The sequence below is a fragment of the Manacus vitellinus genome, unplaced genomic scaffold (assembly GCF_001715985.3).
Source record: "Manacus vitellinus isolate BGI_N305 unplaced genomic scaffold, ASM171598v3 scaffold_23_pilon, whole genome shotgun sequence".
In the NCBI taxonomy this organism is placed as follows: Eukaryota; Metazoa; Chordata; class Aves; order Passeriformes; family Pipridae; genus Manacus; species Manacus vitellinus.
Window position 1 is genome coordinate 5,005,610 of NW_021939718.1, and position 17,853 is coordinate 5,023,462.

General features: G+C 33.0%; 1 protein-coding gene across 1 annotated transcript in view; it reads left to right on the forward strand.

The window, feature by feature from the left end:
* Positions 1–17,853, forward strand: part of MAN2A1 (mannosidase alpha class 2A member 1) — a 111,608-nt gene that overhangs the window by 50,340 nt on the left and 43,415 nt on the right. The window contains exons 10-12 of the mRNA XM_029959928.1: positions 494–679; positions 2,040–2,154; positions 4,874–4,941. Of these exons, the coding sequence (XP_029815788.1) occupies positions 494–679; positions 2,040–2,154; positions 4,874–4,941 (369 nt within the window). The remainder of the gene's footprint in view (positions 1–493; positions 680–2,039; positions 2,155–4,873; positions 4,942–17,853) is intronic.

Below are 17,853 nucleotides of genomic sequence, written 5' to 3' on the forward strand. Positions count from 1 at the left end.
TGAATCCAGTGTTATCACCATTCAGGTGAATGTGTAGTGAGCAGTGAAGTGCTTAAGTGCCTGAAGTGCTTAAGTCCTTAGAATAATTTAGTTTGCTTAAAGTGCCAATGGCAGAATAGATATTAGCTACTGTACAGATTAATATATTTATTTAAGGCAATTTTATTTGATTAATAAGTTTCTTTTAAAATGGAAATTGTATGTTTTCTCTAAGGCAGGCTATCCATACTGTGATATTTGAAGGCCAAATCTTTATACCTCACACATTTGTGAAAATGGTATGTTAGTTTGTGCTGTCAGATTTTTATTTTAAAGCTCTGCAGGAAACTACTGTATGAAGCTAGAAACAGGCTGAAATGTGCAAGATTTAGAGAGCTCTTGGAGCTATGCATGAGGAAAGACGTGAAACATCAGTTTATTCTTTGGGTAAAATGTGTGTTGCTTTTTACTTTTTAACGCTATATAAATACTTGATTATTCTCTGCAATTCCAGGGCAGCTGAAATTCTCTACTCCTTGGCTTTGGTACAGTCCAGTAAATCTGAGAAGATGAGTGTGTTTCCTTCGGTGAATAACTATAAATTACTGGCAGAAGCCAGGAGGAACCTTGGACTCTTTCAGCATCATGACGCTATTACAGGAACAGCCAAAGATTGGGTAGTTGTGGATTATGGCACTAGGTAATTTACTATAAATATATAAACTTAATTTCCGTTTGCTTTTTTGGAACAGAACTGTTTATTTCAGAGATACAGATTTGATATAGTAACACTCTCAGTACTGAGAGTGTAGTGGTGCTCTGCATGAGAAGTGGATCTGATTCCCCATGCTCTTCATTTATTTTAATTCTCTAAGTAGGAATCCAATATCCAAATTTTTTGAGGTTTCACAAGAATCTAGGTAGATGCAATACTGAGATTTCTTTAATTACAGCTGTTATTTTTTGCAGTAACTGTTATATAGGAGATTATTTTTGTCTTTCTTAAACAATGATCAAGAGATAAGCTAATTTAAGCATATATTCCTTGGAAAATCCCACACCCTCTAATTTACCTTCCTTCAATATGGGAAATCTTTTTGATATTGACAGTTTTCTACTTAACTTACCTGGTTTTGTTTACTGTTGTAGCTAGTGGGTAGTTGCTTTCTCAGGACTGACAAATTATTCTGTTAACTGCTTCATAGAATTTTTTTAAGAAGATTGTATGATATATGGGTTTGTGTGTATGTACATGCTTTATTTATGGGTTTGTTCAGAAAATTGTTACATATTGGAATGTTAATAACTAGGAAATTTGATTGATTGAGGTAGATGAGGGTAGACAGTTGATAGTACAGCATGTTCATTAATTAAATCATTGTTTTAAATACATCTAAAATACTCCTTATTTTAATCTATTTTGTGACAAGTGTTTTTAAATTTCATAAATTTTTAATCTATTGAAGCATAGGTGTAATCAAAGTGCCAGCATGTGCAATGAACTTGATTATGAGACAGTTAAATAAAGACTTTTTTACTTTACAAATAAAATTGCTCAGCCCTCTGTATTTAAGAATTAGTAAGCATTGTGTGAATTGAAGCAATGGAAAACATAGTAAAAATTTAAATTTTGTGTTTCTGATTGTTTTTTAAATCCTACATAAATGCAATCTTGATTTTGTGACCAGCATCTCAGGCTTGTCTCCATTACAGAAACTGGAAGTCAAACATAATCACTAACTTTCATAAGATTAGCATTTTGAAAACGTACTTGAAAAAGTATTCTAAGGGTATGCCTTTTATAGTATAACAGCCGTTAGATCTACTTCACTTTCACGATGCAAGGCAGGAATGTACTGAAATTCTGAATGTTTCTGCTTTTTTTAGCCTGGTCACCCATTGCAACTAACTGTTCTTATTTCATGCTATATTGATATTAAAAAGTACATTTGCTTTTCTACAACTCATATTGTTGAGTTCTTTAATATTTTTAAATTTTGATGTTACCACATTGAATAAAAGCAACTCAAAACTAATTAAGACTTTAAATGTTTTAACAGGCTTTTTCATTCAATAATGAACTTGAAGAAAGTGATAATTGACTCTGCTCATATTCTTGTCCTAAAGGATAAAAGTGCTTATAGTTATGATGCATCAACCCCATTCCTGAAGATGGTGAGCTGTCTTTCTTGATTTTTTCTGAAAATTAAAAGTGATCTCGTCTTTTCAATACAGTCAGTTTGAGTGACCTGGAAAAGTCAGAACTAAATTTGCGGCTAATCCCTTCTCAAAAATTTTCTTCTTATCACTGTTCGTATTAATTGAAGGTATTAGAAAGTAAAAAGCAAACATTTCAGCAGTTATTGCTGAAAAAAAGCCCACACATCTAAAGCAAAGGGTCTTAGTTTGTTCCACTTTGTGAATTAGATAGTAAACCCAGGTGTTCTAATTTTCTTGTGGGCATAAATTTGTTGATGACTTAGATGATATGCATATGTCAGTGAATATATAATGGTATCCCAAATCTTCGTTCGTGAAGCCCAGCCACGAGATAATGGTAGACAGTCCTGTAATTTGACTTGTAAGTTAAAAAATATGGGAAGAAGAAAATTTTCATCCCAAACAGAAGCCTAAGCTGAATTTGCGAGACAAAACGTTTTTTTTTTTTGCCTTAGCTGAAATTATTTGAAACAGGGAAACAGGAATGTTCAATGAAATGGATGATAAAGTCAGCAACATTTCCCCATTTCTCATTTTGAGACCTGTTTTACAGTGAAGAGCACCTTTACAAAACATGTTCTTGAATTACTCTTCCAGTCATATGTATATATAAAAAAATTGCTAAAATAATTCTTTATACTTTTTATGAGTTTTATACAAATATATATGTATATATATGCATGCTGTATGTGTGTGCTATTTGGGTGTGTGCCAGAAATACATAATTTTTCTCCTGTTTGGAAAGGCTACCAAATTGAATGTGCACCTTCAGAAAGTAAAAATATTTTGTAGTCATTCATGGAATGAAGTTTTTACTTCTACTCTGAATTATATTGGAGGATGTCATGATGTTACATTTTACTAAATTTTCTTTGTTCCCATTCTTTATGAGTCTGGATTAATACCACTGCATTGTAGAAGTACTAATTGCTGTTTAAATTGTATATTGCCTAGGAGCATACTAAGTCAAACCTATCATTACCACTGTGAAAGCAGAAATTAAAATAAAAGTTCTTATTTCAATGAATTTATTATATATATATAAAATATAAAAAATAAGGAGATTACAGAAGTAGATTATGATTTATCTGTATGACAAACAGTATCTGCAACATATCATAAATATAATATCTCTGCAGGACATCAGATATCACAACTAAAGCTTTTTAATGTGGGATTTGTAGACTTCTAACTTCAGTATATTTACAAGAGCCTTTGCAAACCTTGAGCAAGTAGAAAGTTCAAAGGCACTTGTTTTACAGTACAGAATCATGGTATTTGGTGGCCGATGGAAGCTGACATCAAGAATTGCTCACAGATGGGCATTCAGAATGAATGTGAAGAGAGCTGAGAAAGACAAATGATGAAGACTTTGAGATTGAAAATGGATATTGTTTTTGAGGGGTGAAGAAGGAAAAAAAACATAGAGGAACAGAGCGCGGGACTGTAGCAGCAGCATTCCAGCAGGTAGTAGGTACAACCAGAAGAAAGTTTTCCTTCTTGAAGCCCAGAAAAAAGGAAGCTGTAAATAAGATATGATGAAAGGACTCCAGAATGACACTACTTGTACTTTTCCTACTATTCTTAATTGTTAGTTACTTGCAAAAGCATGTCACAGTTTTCTTAGTTGATGACTGAGTATTTCTTACTTCATGTGTTAAGTTTTACAGACTCTATATTAGTAAAAAAATGAAAACTAGATGGTTTGGAAGGCAATACACTGAAAAAGAGATTCCAGAACTACCCAACCAATAGGATGAGATTTAAACTGTACAAGTAAAGCTGTGCAACTATTGCACCATTCCTGTACATTAGTCTTATTTCTTTAAGTGCAGAAAGAAAATTTTCATGTAAGTGACAATAGTTGGATTTGAAAAACATAATTTTGAGGATGTTTTGAGAAACTGAGAACTTTGCACTTCAGTTTCAAAGTCTGTAGTGGTCAACATTGTATGAACTAAAAGGAATGCATTTTTCATCAACAGCTTGGCTGTTCTCTTACTTAGACTAATGCAACAGTGTCAACAATGTCTTGTCTCTACCTTTTCTCGGTGGAAATGAGCCCTGGGTCATGTTGCGTTTAAGAAAAGAGAGAAGCCAGTGAAAAGTAAGATCTCAGTATTGTGAAATAATTCTTCACATAATTTATATCACATAAAAATCTTACCACACCTCAAGTTATGTTTTTTTTTTGAAATTTTTCTCTAGGTACAATATAAGGCAACAACAAGAGCTGATAGAAGACTAGACAGTGAATCCTGGTGATAAATACACAGCAGTGTGGTGTTTCAGGGTCAATTTATAGCAAGGGAAAGTTAATAAAAATGTATGATAAGTATTTGCAAAATTTGAAAGAAGTTGGTGATTATGAAGTCTTGTATGCAAAAATGAAAACAACGGGTAAAAATGTGATACTGGCATATATTAAGGCATTTAATGAAAACAAGGGTTTCTCAATGAATGGGCCAAATTGAACCTCTTTCTTTTGTCAATCTGAAATACTTATTTTATGAAGTGTAGGGGTCTATCATCCTGAGTAATGTGCTAAAATAGGCTTTGGTTAATGGTATTGTTAACATGGTTTTCTACTTCACAAAATTCATAAATTAGAGAAAGTTCCTATATTATCCATTTAAATGTATTCAAAAGCAAATTCAAAGATGTTCTCTTGTAGGATGATGTTCAGGCCTCCCAAGATTCTTTGCCACACAAGACAGTTATGAAGCTGACATTGCAACCAAGGTAAATAATTTACGTATTACTTAGTGTCTGAGATTCTTTTAGCAATGTATGTGTTTTCATTACCTAGTAAGTAGCTTTTTATACCATTTCCTTTTTTTTTTCTTTCAATTTTCACTCAAAGTAGAACTAGAAGTAAAAAAAAAATAGTCTGGGATATTATGCTAATACTGTTATGTCTAATTGAAAGAGGGCACAACATGCTAAAATATAGGCATTTCTCACATACCACATCTGAAGCAAGTATTCTGTTTCTGTGTGATTTTAGAACATTGTAATACTAAATAAATTATGCTTGAGAGAAGCAATAGAGAATTCTAATTAAACAGAATTTCAGGTGCTGCAATTAACATTGGGAGCAAAACCTTTTTTAGATAAGGCCTCAAAATCACAATTTCTAAATACTGTATTGTCTTAAGAATTCAAGTAAAAGGTAAACTAGGACAATGTCTTCTCTTAACTCCAACTTTCCACTGTATTAAGAAGGCTTTCTTTTTAATTTATATGTAGTTGTAGAATATTTGGTTGAAACTGACATTCAGCTGTTCCCATGAACACTCAGTATCCTACCTGAAATAACTTACACATCCATTAAAAGTTGACTCATCCTAATGAAGTGAATAAGACCTATGGGTATGAGAGCTGCTGTGTGTAAATCAAGTAATACATGGTTTTTGCTCATAGAATGGAAGATTTAAGATTCATTTAAAAAGCAGTGAATGCTATTTTTGCTGATGTTGGTATTTAATATCTCTAGTTCTAGCAAGTGGCAAGCTAATAAAACTTACCTAATTCATGAAGTTGTCTGACTATTCAGCAGAATAACTGCTACTGTTAAAAAGTTCTAATTAAGTCTTTGAAAAGTGAGTGAAGTTTAGTCCTTGTGAGCTTTTGGACAAAGCTGTCTTCAGTCCTCTGACACTAAATGTACATAATGTGTTTTAATATAAGCTTTTCTCTAGAGCGTACTATTTTTTAAGTAGGAACTTTTACTCTCTTATTGGAGTGCTAGATAGATGCTAATAAATTGTCTTAATGTTATCTAAAACGGCCAAGGACTCAGGTTCTTAGATGTTTATTTAACTAAAATATTTCAGCATTTTCAAAATTATCCCCTCATGTTTCTTCACTGTTAGAGGATTGTATATATAGTATATAAACACTTGATGGAGGGAAGTTATAATTTAGACTTTCTTTGCCGTTTGAGGATAGCTTTATTGCTTTTGCTCTCCTTGCCTAGGTTAGCTGTTGAAATATTCCCTGTGCCCCTTTCACCTCCTGATATGCCTTTTGTTGGCATCCACTGTTCCACTTATTTCTCTGCATAGTATGCTGAGTAAGTTTTTCCCTTTTTGGTGTTTATTCATTTCAAGCATTTTATTTTTTTTTTTTTTTTTAAACTCTTAGTTGTGCATTACATAGATATTCATGACATTAAAATTAATATTACTGTAGCAACCTTTTGCTGTTGTTCTCTAAACTGGTCCTAACTTACTGAGAACAATGATAGAAAATTGCTAATTTTACCTTGTCTGATAATGTAAAGGTACCATATAGGCTTATAAGATGTGGTTGATGTTCCAAGGACTGTGCAGTCAGAAATATGGGAGATAGAATAAAGAGAGTAAATAAGTGAGGGAGAAGGGGCAGAGAAATATTGTAAGAGAATGTTGATATTGCTGACTAAAACCCTGTTTCTTTTTGTAGTGATTTCCATTTTGGAAACACTTCAGAAATAATGCTTAAGTGTACACTACTTCATGCTTTCTTTGTTGTTGAAATTTTCATTTGAATATCTTGTTTGTTAAACTGTTTTCGCTTATAAAAATGAACTTAGTCTTTTTAGGCTTCTAACTTTATCTCTGGTTGTAGTCTGAATCTCCACTAACATTGTTACCATTGGGAAAAGTTGTATGTAAGCTGACACAGTAACATTTGATTAAATCTAGTGTGTGATTATTATGACTGTGCATCTGAGATTTTTAGTAGAATTTTGTGTGAAATGTTAATTTCAGTAGAAACATAAAATCAACTCAATAAATCTATAATTAAGGATTACGGCACTTAAACTTCAAAGTCTGAGGCTTCTAAGAGAGAAACTGATTTTTCATTTAAAGTTTTGAAGCATCAGCAGATTGAAAATACTGATTTTCATTAAGACTTTATTATTCGCTTATCTTCTGTTCATAGTAGTCTTTATTGTTCATGTCTCTATAATCAAATCTCTAGATTTCTGTCTGCTAGTGTGTTCTAATATATCATTATATGGGATAGAAATTAAGTCAATGTAACTGTCAAGATGTTACTTTTCTTTAATTGGCTATTTAGCTTTTGGTACTTTTGCATTTCTATCTCAAGACTTTTGAAAATTAGCTGTATTGTAAATTGGTTATTCTTATAAGAGTTTGGTTCATATCGCCTATAATTTTAAAATCTGATTAATTACTCAATCGTTTTTTTTTCTTCTTATTTTACTAGTTGCAAATATAACCTGCTTTTCTCCGAGAAAGTAGTTGGTAGTATGTTTTTGTGTCTTTCATCAAACCTTCCTTTTTGGTGGTTTTTATGTAAGTGTTCTCTTCACTGCTCATGAAAGTTGTAGTCAGTAGTGAAAACCGATCTGACAGGCTGTGCAGGAGATTTAGTAAAACTTGATTACATGGAAAAAAAGAAAACAGGAAAAGACCTATCTTTCAGTATTTATTGTTCTAGTGTTAGGTATCTCCATATTGTTGTGTAGCTGAGAAGTATCTTTGAAACTATTTCTGAGGTGTCATTTGTAATATATTTGTTATTGTTTCTGCCCTCACCTGGGCATCTCTTCTCTTGAAGTGCTTTGTTGCCTTATTTTTATGAATCCATAGTTTTATTTAAAAAGTAATGTGTTAATTTCAATTAAATAGGTATGCAGAGTATTTTAAATCTTACTGTTACTCTGTCACCTTAGAACAACTAGGTGGTCTTCTGATATGACTTTTGAATACTGAAATTATAGTCTTTAATTACGCTACATCCCTTTCAACTGCTAAATGAAGTTGCATGCTTTTTAAAAAATTGTTACTTCCACCTGAAAAATGAATCTTTCCACGTCTAACTAGATGTGAAACTACTTCTGTCTTGTTTTGAAATTTGAAATTACTGCACGTCTTGGAGAAAAAGCCCACGAGTGAGCTGATAAATTGGTTGCTGGTTCATCCTTCTATGAGTGCCCAGTCCTTTAATATAATTATAGTTTTTTAGAAGTAGTCTGCCAGAGGTCATACTTCCCAAATGGCAAAAGACTTGCACTCACTGGACTTGGCAGGGTGGGGTGTGTTTGAATGTCTTGTTGTCCCATTTGGGCTGTTAGTAGCAGATGAAGGATATGTTGACAGTGTGAATGGGAGGATTTTTTAGCCTTTCCTTTTAGTTCTATCTACATTGTTTCCTGGAGGCAGCATTGCAAGGGAGTGTAATACACACCCAAATGACTGTTTGGACCAGCTTGGATTTTCTAGTAGTATCATTTGGCACAACATGGTGAACCTGGGAGTGAGAAGACCTAACAATAGCAATCATACTTTTTATTTTTTTTTCCTCCCCATTTTCTTTTAACTTTTGAACCTTTGTGTACCTGACCAGGAAGTTTCAGTACTGAGCTCCACTGTGCTCTACAGGTGTGGTGTAAGGCATCCTAACCAAACTGAAGATACTGTGATTTTGAAAGATTTCTAAAAATCATTGATCCAGGATTATTTTTAGTGCTAAACCAACAATTCTAATAATTTTCCCACAAATAATGTCTGTCAGCTAATCTTAGAGAAACATTATGATATATCTTTCTATTCAGGCTACCTTAATAGCTTAGCAGACACAATTTCTGCTAGTTGAAATATTTAGGTTACCTAGGTGGTTGTTTATGAGGAGGATGCGCTGTAATCAATTATTTCTTCAAAGATCTATTAAAGCACCAAGCAGTTTGTTGATATCCACCTTATAAAAGAAAGTTTCTTGTTTTGAGATAGAGGATACGAAATCAGCTGGGCTATTGTCCTTACTTCAGTATCTATGAGCAGGTTTTGGCATAAGATTGTAGTTAATAAAGTTTTGGCTTAAGTTGTTTCTAACCTCTTAGGTCCAAAATTTGTGATCTTTTTTTGAGAAAGAAAATCCTGATTTACCTCCAAGATTTTTCAAGTTGCTTATCTTTTAAAAAATTCACTTGGCAGAGGTGGGGTACCCACTGCTTTCTCAACACAACACTACAATATAGAAATTAAAGCTATGTTATTAAGCTTAATGTGTGATAAAGAATAATGCACAAAAATTCTTGACAGAGCACTGTGTATGTTGTTGTATTTGGTTGGATAATGACAGCAAGAATAACTTTTCTGAGAAGGAAGCTTTGTTGGTGTGATATACCATAACTGTGTCTTTCTGAGCTTAGGAAGTGACTGGACTGGGGTAATACTCTCATTTGGCAACTTTAAGTTTGGTGGTGGGTTTTTTTTTTTTGTTTTCTGATTTTTGACCTGTGTTGCCCTTGTTAGTACAATCAATCTAAACCTAAGTTACGAGGAGAGGACCCTCCAACAGCATTTGGCAGTTTAATAAGGTACATTTCAATTACCTTTTATGCTTGCATGATTTCTGTAGCATATGTATTCCCAGCTATATTCTGAAACAGCTGGAAAAAAAAGAGTTGAATTGTCAGTGAGGGGAAAAAAAAAGTTTAGAGAAAACAAGAAAGAATACAGTAACATTTAAGATGAGTTCAGAAGTATTTGTGGCAACTTGTACATTTTTAATATGGACACTTGTTCCCTAGAAGGAAAAAAAATAAGCCAACAAATGAACCCTAACCTAACAAATATTTCTAGTTTTTTATTGGGTGAAATAGGGATGACAATATGCACAACCTTATTATGTTTTTGTTAAAGTGAAATGTCTGTATTCGTGTTTTTAAGGAAGGTGGACAGGATGGATATTCATTCAGTCAAGCCTTAACACTCTCTGCTTCTGTTGTGCTTAATTAAGCACTTGTATTAAACACACATTTAATACAAATGTTCAAGAAGTTAAAAAATTATAAAACACTTTGAAAATTATATGTGAAGAGCCTTCACTTTTAGTTTCCAGTATTCTGACTGCTTAGATTAAATACAGCCTAATGATTTTTTTTTAAATTACTTTAAAGTGTTACTCTTGATGTTCAGCTGCCTGATCAATTTTCTAGATTTCAGGTGACTTGTTACTGCCATGAGCATGTTCTGTTTGTAGTGAACTCAAGGTCATTTTAACTGAATCGGATGAGTATTTAAAAAGCATTCTCCTTGATTTTTGTTAAGGAAGAGCTGTTGCAAAGGCAGTTAAATGGTTGACTAACACAGGATAATCCAGACTCTGTCTGACTCTAGAAACATCAGTTAATGTGAACTTGAAATAAATATTTCATTAAAAAACCATTCTGGTAAAAGTGGTGACTTCAAAATGAACAAAACCAAAACCGTGATACATGATACATTCATTCTGTTTTATAGGTGGAAATTAGCTGTGCAACTGTCTTTATGACCAAAACTGGCACACTCTCCATTGACAGTGTCTAATGGGACTGGAAGTGAGGGGTAGGGAAGAGTTTACAGCACACTGATCTCTTTATTCCCACTCTTTTTTCTATAAGGTCACAACAGTTTTTTCAGAGGTTTCCTTATGTACTGGACGAGTTTTCTACTTTTTGTGTTAGCTATACTACCTGCAGGCTTATCCCAGAACTGACTCCAGGCACTGGTATTTGACATCTCTCTAAAAGATTATCTCTGAACCCTAAAAATGAAACAACAAATAAGCTAGGAGATGAATGCCTGTTTTGATGTGAGGGATAACTCTTTAAAACTGAACTGTGGTACATTTTTTGAGTTATATAAATTTTCATTAAGAAAAAGAAAAAAGTAGCTTTAATTTGCAATTAATTGTAGTCCAGAGTTTTTTGTGGAATGAATTTTTGATTGTTACGCTTCTAAATTCAAGTTATTCTGAAAGTTGTTACATTTCAAACTTTTAATCATTACTTCTTCAGTGGATAAAAATTCTTATAAATCAAACTTTTTTCAGTTTTTGGTCTGTCTTATTGTTGATGAACCAATGACAGTCTGTTCTAAATATTTTTGTTTATGAACTATCTTTGCCATTGCAAAATTAAACCACTAAATTAGTTCATAGTTTGTAGGATCTGTAGAATCTTTGAAGTTCTTCAAAACCGCACAACTTTTTGATTTTCATTTCAGTGCACATAATAGCAGCATTTTTTGTTGGAGTTTGGAGTACCCGTGCATTCAGATTGTGAAGGTGTTTGATGCTTCAGTTACTATAAAAATTATAACAGTAAAATGAAATACAACAATTAGGTCTTATAAGAAATTTCTGGTTTTCTTTGAGAACACTGTAATGAAAGTGTCATATGAAACACAGAAGAAATAGATAAACTATACATACTTTAGGGGAGGGAAAAAACCCTCTGTTTTCAGAAAACAAAGTGATCATTACGAGGCAATATGCTAGTGAATGACTGAATAGAACTGAAAGATCTGCATTATATGCATGTACTTGTTGAAGCAGTTTTGGAAGTAGGATATACACGTTTCCTTATATTAGTACATTTGTGTATTATTTTTTTTTCCAGACACTGACCCCTTCAGCCTTTTTACTGGAGTTACTTTGAGGCAATATTGTAGTTAGTCCAAGACTCTCAAGGCACAGACTGAAGTGATATGGAATACCTAAAAGTCTTTCTGCTCTTCTGAACCAGATTTTTTTTCCCTTCTAAATGCAGATTTATAAAGCCTGCACTACAAGAGGAACAAGGAAAGGATTTTAGTGAAGGTACTTCCTGATCCTGAAAAAGTCAGGGGGCTTCAAGCCCATCTTGGACCTCAGAACACCTCACAACTTTGTGGTAAAAGACAAATTTAAAATAGTGCCTTTGGGCTTAATCCTTTTATCCTTAACTGGAGAGTAGTTATGTGCTCCAGATTAGGATATGTGTGCCACTACAATCCATCTAAATCATATAGGAAGTATTTGTATCTGGCAAATGTAATAGGTACATAATGTTTAAAAGTCTTGTCTTAGGTTGATGTTGATATTTTTGTGTTCTCAAAATTTGTAGTTCTTGCTGTGCTGTTGTCTGTTTATTGTGAATGCTGTTTTCTTGAGGGTGTTCCATGATTTGTTCTTGAGAAAGACATACAAAGTTCCTGTTTCCTGTGAGAGTGGAGGTTTGGATTATGTGTCTGTCGTCTGCCTAACTCTGTGCCTTTTGCATGAGCAATGGATATTATAAAGATTTATCTGTAGAGTTATAAAAAAAGAGAATTCATAGGAATGCATGTGTGTGAGTTCTCTCCCCTTCATTAATGAGCCTAAAATTCAGCTTTGGGTTTGTCAGTAGGAAGGTTAATCCTGGAGTGATTCTGAAATGTCAAACTAAGATAATGGAACTTTTTTTAAGCACAGGATCATGTTTTTATTTATTTGTATGTTAATCCAAACTGTCAGCCACAACGGCTTTTAGAAAGAATATTTAATTTTACCATAGCTCTATTTCTAAACTACACGCTTAACTTGTTCTTCAAATAGTGTTATAATCATAGCATTATTTTACATTGTGTTAGTCTCTACTGAATTCTTGTGAATTTACTTATTTTTTAATAGTATCTCTTTTTTATTTCTTGATGTCACCAGTTGGATATTGAAATGAAGAGCTGATCTGTGGATAATAGATTCTGTTTCCACTGTTTTCTACCTTATGAAAGCAGCACAAATTTATATTGTGTGCCTGTAGTTTCAGGTTGAGATTACCTTCCTACTAATTCTTCTGCATGATATTTTTCATAAACTGCAAAAGATGTCTTATTAGGAAGATGAAAAAAGATTTTAGTATTCTTCATATTTGATAATATTTGATTATATGTATTCAAGATTAATATTCTACTCTATAATATACATTTTAATTGGATTACAATTTGCTCCTTAGATGTAAATTGACTTTTTTTTTCTTGCTACATCTGTGACAGTATTGGTGAATGAAAAAACTTATCTGAATGTGATGCAGAGGAACACATTAGCATTATTTATTTTATCCAGTTAGGTAAGCTGATAAATCTCTTTAAACTTTATCCAGTTAATGAAAAGCCTCTTGGGAAGCTATTGGGATCTTCTTTTGGGGATAACCTGCTTTACTCTAGATAGAGACTAAATAGACAACTCTTAGCTTAATTTGAGTTTTATTAAACCACACATACTACCATTCCCCCAAATTTCATGTTTACATCTGACACTATATCTGAGAGTGTAGCTCTTGACTCATAAGTTTTCCCTCATAAAAGACTTCTTTATTTGATAAAATGTCTTGGGTTGTATAGTTATGAATCGTAATGTTTTCAGTATCTACTGTATCTCAACAGCTGGTTACCTAGCTATTTTTTAAATTTTCATTGATAAATGTTGGATATCACATATTATTCAAATTATATAATTTGGTATCTGAGTAGGGGGGAATTTTTTTTGTGCAAAGCGAAGCCAAATACAAGCAAGGAATTCTTTAGGTCAGATAATAAAGTCACAAGTTGTTTCCTTTTCTGTCAGTCATGCTAATAGAGTAATCATAAATAGATTATAAATTTGGAGTCATACTGGGAACAAACACTCTATATAGGATTAGTATTTAAAACTATCTTAGTAAACTGGAGGCATTATTTTGTAGTCAGAGAATGAAATGAAGCAGGCAAGTGGAAGAATAATGTGTTGACTAATCAAATAGACAATAGTGATGCAGAAGAAGACTAGGCATTCCAGAAGTTCAGACTGAGAGTGTTACTTGTATGGTATCAAAAGCAATTTTGCTTTTGGGTGATTGAAATGGAAATATTCTGTTTAAAATACAGCTGAAATAGTGTGCTATACTCAAAAGTGATGAAGAGTGAAAAAAGTATCTAGTTTTTGAAAACATACTTTGAGAGACAAGACTTGAAAGGTGAACAGGAAATGGTTACTAATTCAAAGAAAGCAACCAAAGAGATGTTGAAAAAGCATAATCTGTTTAGTTTGAAAAGACTGATAATGAAGAAGATAAATACATACAGGTTTGTTACAAAGAGTTGTATTATACTTGCAATGGAAAAAATGAAGACATACTTGGAGAAAATGTTGTTTAAAGTAACTAAAAATACAATTGTATATTAACAAAACTGGTTCTTGAGCTGCAAAACATTATAATCAGTTTTGGATATTTTCAAGAACAGTGATTGCAGCATTTGTCAAAGTTTATCCTACTGAATTCTCATTTTGGTTGAGGTCAAGCTACAGCAACCTTCTAGTCCAGTGGGTTTTTTGTTAGTATCTAGATTTTAATTCCTTTCTTCAATTTAGTCTTGAGAGTGATAGCAAAATAGGATACTTTGTTGTACCTAGCATGATGTAAGATTATAGACTAGTCTGTTTGGTACACAGACTTCTGCCTGACCAAGTGGAATAAAAGAGAAAAGTGGATTGGTTTAAGGCAGGCAAGACCTTCCTGTGATCTGAAGTGTTGCCTGATGTTTATATGAAAACTCATTGCTCTAATAAAAGAACATCTCTGCTTTGAGTTGCTGTCCCTAATGCACAAGCATAACAATTTATACTCTGTTTGTCATACAGGCCAATGGAATTTCCTGTTTAGGATAAAAAGGTTTTTTTCCTCTGTTTTTTTTCCATTTTTCCTATTATAGAGTAATGCTTGTGGGGTTTTGTGGAGGGGTTTGTTGTTTGTAGGTTTTGTTTTCACTACTGTGGGAAGGTAGATTTCTGATGATGTGAGGATTATGGAGTAGTGTAATAACTATGTAGATTAACAGAAACGGATCAATTCTCTATAGGAATGCAAAGGGTCAAGAAATTTCCTAATACTGGAAAATCCTTCATTTTCCCTCTACCTCTCCACACTCCTCTATCTCCCTGTCTCCCAGAAGTTCTTTTTCTGTAAATTAGTTGGTATGGCTTGACATGGAAGTGTATTTCCCTTTTTGGAAAAAAAAACCCACAAAAACCTCTGATGCAGAATGATTCCATCTAACGGATATTACTGATTTTGTTCCCTTTCAGAATAAGAACTAGGAAGAAAATAATTTCTCTGCTATTGGAAAAGTATCCATGCGTATCTCTTCAAAAATACATTAAATAATTCCTCAGGGGACTGTGGACTTCTTGTGGCAAAATTAACTGACACACTGATTTAGATGCTTTTTGTTTCCTTCTTTTTCGTAGGGTTTGCCTCTATTAAAAGAAGGTTGTGGGCCAGATGTCACTGATAATAGTGCAAGGTGCACAGAGAAATAGAGTTCAGTGTTTTGAATAGCATAATAAAATATAATAAAAAATACATTATAAGAAAAGTATAATTTGGATGAAATCATGAGAACTTTTTCACATTTCAGAAATAAATATTCATGTTACAGAGAGGGAAATACAGATAGTTTAAATACTGTCAGAGCCAAATTTTCTTTAAAACAAACAATAATCAGACTTCAATATGTTTGGAAAGTGGATTGGTCACATGATTTTCATGCATGAGGTTTTGAATGACTTTGTCCAAAACTTTCTCTGTTACATAACTTTCTTACTAATTGGATTTGGAATAGGAATCAGAAGTGTCTTGAAATGCTGTAAAACATACAGTTTCTGAAGCTCAATTTAGTAACTGACAGAAGAGTTTTAGGAAAAAAGCATTAATCTGCTGTCTAGAAGAGTGTCACAATCACGAGCCTGCACAGTTGACATTTGACGAGTCTTGTTCCTAAAAGAATATTAAGAACAGAATATGGATTGAGATGTTGGAAAATATCTGATTTCTGTATAACCAAAAAGTCAGTATGAACAGATAATATCCTGAACCCCTTATTAAAAAGAAAAAAATCATTAAAGTTGTATATATGGCATTTATTTTCAGAAAAATTGTTTTATGGGCTTTGTCAATCTTTAGTAGTTCGTAGCAGAAAGGTACACAAAATGAATGAGTGGACCTTTACTTAAAAAGTCATGTTAATCATGCTTTTGACTGAGGAAGCCTCAAATCTTATGTGAGGAACCGTAAGTGCTTTGAACAGAGATAGGTAGCTTGACATAACTTTTTTTTTACCTAGTATTTTGAGTATATTGGGAAAATATTCAGAGTTTTCCAGAATTGTTATGGTTAGGTTTGATTCAAAGTTTTTCCCCATGGACCTCTAAAGCAAGGAAAGAGCTTTTTAAATAACAGGAGAGGAATTTTTGTGGTCAAGTTATTTTTAGTTTTATTCTGTATTAAATAAATGAGGAAAATAAGTATGTACATGTTGTCTTGGGCTTCAGTGCAAGAATCATGAAAGTCTTCAGGGGAAGTTGTACATATTTGCAATGCATAGATAAATATCTGGTTTAAGTAGGTGGTTGTTCTTTTCGTTCCATATACCTCCATCCCCAAAGACATGGACCACCCAGGGCTTGTGTGTGTCAATTCATAGCATTTTTTTAGAATTCTGTATTTCTTGGACTTTTTTGTTTGGTGTTTTTTTTAAGCTTCAAAACATACATCAGAAACCACATAATTCAGATTTTTTAATGGTATTTTTGGGAGCTATCATGGCAAGAAGTGCTTTATGCAGTTTAAATACTAACCCCTAGTTTCTTTCCACCTTATACACATCATTGTTTAGTAATTAAATGTTGCTACTTATTAACTCTTCTCACATCTTTCAAAGTAATTTTTCTTGCAATTTTAAGATATGAAACAGTTTTGATTTTCTCTTTATCATCCTAGTGAGATGATTTTTTTTTTTTAGAGAATCTCAGTTTTGCTTAGAGTTCTAAAGTCTTAGTCTATCGAAGTCCATCTACTGCCAAGATCTCAGAATACATTTTTAGCTGAATTCTGATTTCTAACCCACCAGTTATTCTGGTGACCTTTAACATATGTAGTTACTTAATTCCTTTTCTCTATAGTTTAAAGCATTTTAATGTGTTTTCATTACTGCTCCTCTTGATATTTCAGAATTTATGTGCATTTGTTAGTTTTCTTTCATTCTTCAGTAGAAGGCCTTTGATCTACTATATCATTTCGCTTCATGGCTTGTACCTTTTCTCAGTTTTGGGTGTACTTGTTGCGTTTTTTTTTTTTCACCACTCAATGTGTTTTAACTTAGCCTCTATAGGAGAAGAGTGAAAGAAACTAGCTTTGTAGATCTTGTTCGTGTAACTTTTTGCATTAAAATTGTGCATGTGGGTGTAGGGAACTGATTCTAATGAAACTATTTATAATGTGAAATGTTCCAATCTGTCTTAGAGGGTTTGTCAGAGAAATTTTAGTAAGCCTGGTCAGTCTGAGCTTTGAATTGTTTTTCAAAGCTTATTTGAATAAAGATCCTCTGCTGAGCAATGAAAGCTGTTGTCTTAAGCTGTAGTGAATCCAAGCGTATGGAAGAGGTGGTCTGAATAAGCCTTTGTCACTGGTGACCCTCTGACTTTTACTAGTAGTGAGTTGTAGTTTCTTGCATTAGTTGAATGCCTCCCTTGTGAAGGCAGCATTGAATGAACTTTAAAAGAAAATGGTAATTTAGTGTTACTGCTAAATGTTTATATCAATATATGTGTCCATATATTGATGCACATCAGTGAAACAGAAAACAATGGTCTTTTCAAATAATGAAACTTTTCAGTTTAAGAAAAAATATTCTTTTAGGAGGCAAAGATTAAAGTTGTTAGAGATCTGAATCATCTTTATTAGTATTTTTGCCTGTAAATAAAGGTACACCGGTTTACATGTTTTCCTGATATTTTAATAATGAAAGTATTTGAAATAAGAATGGGGAGTGGCTGTTTCTTGCTCTGGCTGAAAATGTTCCACAGCAAGTTAAATCTTGTATT